At 51.4% G+C, this 6,966-nt stretch overlaps 1 protein-coding gene and 1 long non-coding RNA gene across 2 annotated transcripts; one reads left to right on the forward strand and one right to left on the reverse strand.

The window, feature by feature from the left end:
* Window positions 1-638: 638 nt before the first annotated feature.
* On the forward strand, window positions 639-4,603 carry PCYOX1 (prenylcysteine oxidase 1). Its single transcript, XM_079328740.1, is given in 8 exon segments — window positions 639-799; window positions 1,799-2,005; window positions 2,627-2,811; window positions 3,113-3,258; window positions 3,260-3,312; window positions 3,418-3,570; window positions 3,928-4,323; window positions 4,326-4,603. Coding segments are annotated over 8 exon segments (1,488 nt in total). The 5' UTR covers window positions 639-714; the 3' UTR covers window positions 4,589-4,603.
* A 67-nt stretch (window positions 4,604-4,670) lies between these two features.
* LOC306813365 lies at window positions 4,671-5,717 on the reverse strand. Its single transcript, XR_013776978.1, has 3 exons — window positions 5,154-5,717; window positions 4,758-4,897; window positions 4,671-4,724 (listed from the first exon to the last, which is right to left on the reverse strand). It is a non-coding gene; the product is annotated as an uncharacterized lncRNA (long non-coding RNA).
* Window positions 5,718-6,966: the final 1,249 nt, after the last annotated feature.

Below are 6,966 nucleotides of genomic sequence, written 5' to 3' on the forward strand. Positions count from 1 at the left end.
AAAGTCGCAATGAAAGGGGACACGTGGGCATCGGGGTAGGGAAATAAAGCTTAGAAAATACAGGGACTAAAATAAAGATTACTAAAATGAAGTAATTAAAATAAGCGTATTAAAATTTATTAATTAAAGGAATAATTTAAGGATTTAAAATGAAAGAATTAAAAGCGAAGGGTTTAAAAGCAGGGTGAAAAGGTTTCGTGTGGGGACAGGGAAGAGAGGCTTGGGTGAAGGGGGAAAATAAAAATAGAACATGTTAATGTAAGGTAGCTAAAAATAAAGGAGTTTACAAGAAAAGGGCTTAAACAAAAGGACTTTAAAACGAAGGCGTTAAAAATAAAATAATTAAAGCAAAGGGATTAAAAGCAGGGTGGAAAGGTACATGTGGGCACCGAGAAAGGAGCATCTTCTACAAGAGCAGGAAAATTAAAATAAAGGAGTTAAACTGAAGTGATTTAAAGTAAAGGATGTACAATAAAGTAAATAAAAGAGAGAATTTAGGAATTGAGGATAAAACAGTTAAACGGGACGCAAAACTTCAGTGCGCCGCCCGGGAATCGAACCCGGGTCGCAAGAATGGGAATCTTGCATGATACCACTACACCAGCGGCGCGTCTGGTGAATCTTCTTTTTCTGTGTCCTTCATGTTTCTGGCACCGCAGCCCGCCCGGGCCGAGCTCCCGACCCGCCCATCGCCCTCTGCCCTTCTCCGGCGCCATGTCGGGCCTCGGCCGGCTCCTGCTGCTGCTCGCCGCGCTCTGCCCGCCCGCCCGCAGCCTCCGCGATGGGCCCTCCAAGATCGGTGCGGCGGGGGACGGAGCGCGTGAGGGGAAGGCGTTGTGTGAGGGAGGGCGGGATCTGTGAAGGGGAAAGTTGAGGGGGATCTGCTGCCCCTTGAATGGATTTGGGGGGAGGAACTGGGGGGATCTGTGAGGGGCGAGTGGAATCCGTGAGGAAAATGTGAGGGGAGAATCCTTTAAGGGAGCTTGAGGGGATCTGTCATGGGAGGCCCGTGAGGGATCATAGGGAGATGTCCCCTGAGGGATCTGTGAGGGTCACCTTGAGGGTGTGAGGGGGATCCTTTGACGGGATCTGTGAGGAAGGTGCCATGGGGGGCCCCTCAAGGTCCTTGAAGGTCATGGGGGGGCCCGTGAGGGGATCTTTGAGGGGCAAGGCATATGGGGGGGGTTTCTTGAGGGGATTGTGATGGGCAGCCATGAGGGGGGATCTTTGAGGGGATTGGGATATGAGGGGGGATCTCTTGAGGGGACTGTGATGGGCAGCCATGAGGGGGGATCTTTGAGGGGGATCTCTTGAGGTGATTGTGATGGGCAGCCATGAGGGGGGATCTTTGAGGGGGTTCCCTTGAGGTGATTGTGATGGGCAGCCATGAGGGGGGATCTTTGAGGGGATTGGGATATGAGGGGGATCTCTTGAGGTGACTGTGATGGGCAGCCATGAGGGGGGATCTTTGAGGGGGGTCTCTTGAGGGGACTGTGATGGGCAGCCATGAGGGGGGATTTTTGAGGGGGGATCTCTTGAGGTGATTGTGATGGGCAGCCATGAGGGGGGATTTTTGAGGGGGGATCTCTTGAGGTGACTGTGATGGGCAGCCATGAGGGGGGATTTTTGAGGGGGGATCTCTTGAGGTAATTGTGATGGGCAGCCATGAGGGGGGGTCTTTGAGGGGGTTCCCTTGAGGGGATCAGTGCTGCGGGCTCTGTCAGGGCTCTCCGGGCAGGGTGTGGGAGGGCACCGGGGGTTCCTGGGGCTGTGGATGTGACCGGGGCCGTTTCTCCAGCCGTGGTGGGCGGCGGCATCGGCGGCTCGGCCGCCGCCTATTTCCTGCGGCAGAAGTTCGGCCCGGGCGTGCGGCTGCATGTGCTGGAGAAGGGGGTGCTGGGCGGCCGGCTGCACACGCTGGACATGGAGGGGGCCACCTACGAGGCTGGGGGCTCCGTGATCCACCCCCTCAACCTGCACATGAAGCATTTTGTCAAGGAGCTTGGTGAGCGGGGACCCCCTACCCTGGCATCTCCCACTCCTGAAATTGTCTCCCTTGGGTGCTCTGGGTCCCGCTCTGCTGGGGGACATCCCTTGAGAGAACAAGGCTTGGTAGCCCCTTATCCATCCCCAGTAGCCCTCATATCCTTCTCCAGTAGTCTCACTTCTTTCCCAATAGTTCCCCTTCTTTTCCCAATATCCCCCCCATATACTTCGCTCATAATCACCTTTTATTTTCTTAATAATAAATCAATAAAATAATTAATAATTTGCCAATATCCTTCCTCCACAGGCCATTTGCTTCCCAAAGAGCCCCCTATCACCTCACCCCCATGTCCCCTTTGCTACCCCAGCCCCACACCAGGCAAAGGAAACCCACATCCCAATGGAATGGTCTCTCCTTTCCCCACAGGTGACCCACTAATGGTATCATAAAGGTCCAAAAGTCACCTCCAGTCACTCCCTGGGCCCTGAACAAAGGCTAATTCATTCCCCTTTCCATGCTTTGGGACTCCAGTCTTCACTCACCCTTATCAGCATGAAGCCAGGTTATCTCAAAAGTTAAAATTGAGGTGGAATAGCCCTAACTTTCCCTAAATTGCTTTTTTGTGTCCTTTTCCCAAAGGCCTCCCAGTTGCCTCAGTCCAGGGGGGCCTTGCAGGTGTTTACAACGGGGAGGAATTTGTGTTTGAGGAGAGCAGCTGGTCCTTCATCAACCTCCTCAAGCTGCTCTGGCACTACGGCCTCAACTCCCTGCGCATGTCCATGTGGGTGGAGGACATCCTGGACAAGTTCATGAGGTGGGTTGGGGTCCTGAGGGTGGAAAAAAACCCTTCAAACCACCTCACTGCATGGGCAGGGATGCCTTTCACTACCCCAGGTTGCTCCAAGCTCTGTCCAGCCTGGCCTTGGACACTTCCAGGGATAGGGCAGCCACAGCTTCTCTGGGAAAACTGTGCCAGGGCCTCTCCCCTTTCATAAAATCCCAACCTAAACCTCCCCACTTTGTCCTGCTGCTCCCACAAGCCACCCCATGAGATCCCCCCACAGCTGCCAGGGCCCCAGAGCTCATTAACAGAGAGCATTTCTTGTCTAATTGCAGGATCTACAGGTACAGATGCACGACTACGCCTTCAGCAGCAACGAGCGCCTGCTCCACGCCCTGGGAGGCGACGACTTCACCCGCCTGCTCAACCAGACCATCGATGAGGCCATGCAGAAAGCAGGCTTCTCCCAGAAGTTCACAATGAGGTGGTTGTCCAGTCATGAGGGTGGATTATGGCCAAGGTGTCACCATTAATGCATTTGTAGGTGAGTGTGGGCAGCGTTCTGTCCTGGCTCTGGGTGTTTAGCCCCCCCTGGTTCTGCAGTTGTTTTTCCAGTGTTTCCCCTCTGACAGTGCTGGTTTCCTTGCAGGTGCTGTGTCCCTGGCTGGGGCACAGTCAGGCCTTTGGTCTGTGAAAGGAGGGAACAAACTTGTCTGCTCTGGCCTCATCTACTCCTCCAAGGCTGAGGTTATCCCAGGAACGGTCGTGTCCATAGAGCCAAAAACCAGAACCAGGCGTGGCGGTGAGTGGGGCTGGAATTCCCTTCAGTGGGGTGGGGTGGTTGACATTGGCCACTTGGGGGTTTCAAAGTGAAAATTCCTCCCTGGGAGGGAGGGGTTGGGATGGAATTCCAGAGGAGCTGTGGTTCTCCCTGCATCCCTGGAAGTGTCCAAGGCCAGGCTGGATGGGGCTTGGAGCAAAGATAAAGTGTCCCTGCCATAGAACTGCATGGACTTTAGGATCCCTTCCAATCAAACCGTTCCATGAAAACAGGGCTCAAAACCCAGCTTTACCAATTCATAAACCCAAATACAAAGTGCCAGGGACAGTCAGGATTCCCTCCCAGCACAGATCAGCATAACTGAGCTGTTCTCTGCAGGGGATCCAGTGCAGCTCTACGAGGTCACCTACAACACGTCCTCGGGGCTGACGGGGGACACGTACGACATGGTGCTGATCGCGGCCCCACTGGGCTGCAAGCTGGCCAACATCACCTTCCGCAACTTCCACCCTCCCATCCCGGAATTCCCCAACCCCTACCACCAGACCGTCACCACCCTGGTGCACGGGCGCCTGAACACCTCCTTCTTCGGCTACAGCGACCCCCAGGCTTTCCACCTGGGCGCCATTTTCACCACGGACAACCCCAAGCTGTTCATCAACAGCCTGAGCGCGGTGTCCCCCGCGGGGGACGCGGCCCCGGGCGAGAAGCTGCCCTTGCAGTCGGCCGTCTGGAAGGTGTTTTCCAAGGAAGAGCTCACCAAGGAGCAGCTCAATTGCTCTTCTCCTCCTACGACTCGGTTGAAGGTGGAAGCCGTGGTTGGGCGTACCCGCAGTACAGCCCTCCGAGAAGTTCCCTCCCATCGTCCTGCACGAGCAAGCTGTACTACCTGAACGGGCTGGAGCGCGCCGCCAGCGCCATGGAGATCAGCGCCATCGCCGCCCGCAACGCCGCCCCTGCTCGCCTTCACCGCTGGCACGGCCACAGCGCAGCCTCGACCAGGAGGACCTGCACGAGAAGCTCAAAACGGAGCTCCTGACCACCCCCCGGGCTAATTCACACCAAGCAACTCTGCTTCGCCCCTCTGAGGAGGGTTTCGTAGGATCCTTAAAGTTGAAGACTTTCAAGATCTTCAAGACCATCAAGATCTTCAAGACCTTCAGGATCATCAAGATCTTCAGGATCATCAAGATCTTCAAGATCAAGACCTTCAAGACAGCCAATTAACAACCAAGTAATTAATAATGAATTCTGTGATTTGCCCCTCCAAGGAGGTGTTTTGTAGGATCATGGCATCCTTAAAGTTGGAAGACTTTCAAGAGATCAAGACCATCAAGATCATCAAGACCTTCAAGACATCTAATTAACAACAAGTAATTAATAATGAATTCTGTGATTGCTCCTCCAAGGAGGTGTTTTGTAGGATCATGGCATCCTTAAGTTGGAAGACTTTCAAGATGATCAAGACCATCAAAACCTTCAAGCAGCCAATTAACAACCAAGTAATTAATAATGAATTCTGTTGCCTTTTGCCCTCCAAGGAGGTGTGTTTTGTAGGATCATGGCATCCTTAAAGTTGGAAGACTTTTCAAGATGATCAAGACCTTCAAGACAGCCAATTAACAGCCAGATAATTAACACCAATAAACTCTGGGCTTTGCCACTCCAAGGAGGTGTTTTGTAAGGATCCCATCCATGGGATCCTTAAAGTTGGAAGATCTTCAAGACCTTCAAGATGCCATAATTAACATTAATGAACTTTGTGCTTTGCCCCTCCAAGGAGGTGTTTCATAAAACCATGGAGTCCTTAAGGTTGGAAGAGCTTCGAGAACTTCAAGACCATCAGTATTATCAAAACCTTCAAGGATCTTCAAGACCATCAGAACCTTCCAGAACTTCAGGATACTGAAGACCTTCAAGATTTTCAAGACCTTCTAGATCATCAACACCCTCAAGGCCATCAACCCAACCACGTTGACCACTAACGACGTCCTCAAGTGCCGCGTTGTTTTGACACTTTCAGGGATGGTGACTCCACCACTGACCTAGGCTGGACAATTTTTCCTTCCAGGACAAAATTCTACCCAAGATCTCATCCTGACGTCCCTCAGTGCCACCTGGGAGCTGTTTGGCCAACTCAGGAGGGAGCAGGAACACTGAGATGTTCCTGAGTTTTCCTCAAATTCCTTGGTTTAACCCTGTCTGATATTAGGGAATTGATTAAAAGTGCCATATTGGCCCCAAAAGTGCTCTCCAGCTGGGAATATTGATTTTCTGGCTGTCCCTTCCTGTGCCCCAACTTTTCCAAAGGGTCTGCCAAGGAATTATTCCTCAGGGTGGAAACTGGGAGCTGCCAAAATGGGTGGGAAAGAGGAAAAACCACCAATGTCCATTGCTGTGTTAAGGTATGAAGGAGGTAATAAAGAATTGAACAACCTGAGTGTTTTTTAAGGAGAAAACCACCAAAAATAGCACAAAGTTAACAAGCACCTCAGTTAATTCAAATTTTCCATGAGTTTTCCTGGAATTGGGAGCAGAATCCCAAAAAGTGATGCGAGAAATGCTTGAGTTAGGTCAACCATTACAAAACTGATTTAATTACAAAAGCAAAATAATTGTACACTTGTGAGAGGTGTCTTGGACAAGGGAACGGAACTGGTGGGTTGGGATTTGGGGTTTTCCTGGGGTTTATACTCGTTCCAAAGCTTCCAGCATGATGATGCTGTTCCCTCGGATCACCTGGAAGGGGGAAGGTGAGAGTTGGTACCTCTGATCTAAGAGTTCCTTCCTTCCAGTTTATTCCCCCAAAAATCCTTGGAAAATTGGCTGGAATTTCCCCACAAGGATAAAGGACTGATCCATCATCCATCCATCCATCTGTCCATCCATCCATCTGTCCATCCTCCATCCATCCATCCATCCATCCATCCATCCATCCATCATCCATCCATCCATCATCATCCATCATCCATCCATCATCCCTCCATCCATCATCCATCCATCATCCATCCATCCATCCATCATCCATCATCCATCATCCATCCATCATCCATCCATCATCCATCATCCATCCATCATCCATCCATCATCCATCATCCATCCATCATCCATCATCCATCCATCCATCATCCATCCATCCATCATCCATCCATCATCCATCCATCATCCTCCATCCATCCATCATCCATCCATCCATCCATCCTCCATCCATCCATCATCCATCCATCCATCATCCATCCATCATCCATCATCCATCCATCCATCCATCCATCATCCATCCATCCATCCATCCATCATCCATCCATCCATCCATCCATCATCCATCCATCCATCATCCATCATCCATCCATCATCCATCCATCATCCATCCATCATCCATCCATCTCCATCCTCCACCATCATCCATTCCATCCATCC

This window comes from Erithacus rubecula (genome assembly GCF_903797595.1).
Source record: "Erithacus rubecula genome assembly, chromosome: 29".
NCBI lineage: Eukaryota > Metazoa > Chordata > Aves > Passeriformes > Muscicapidae > Erithacus > Erithacus rubecula.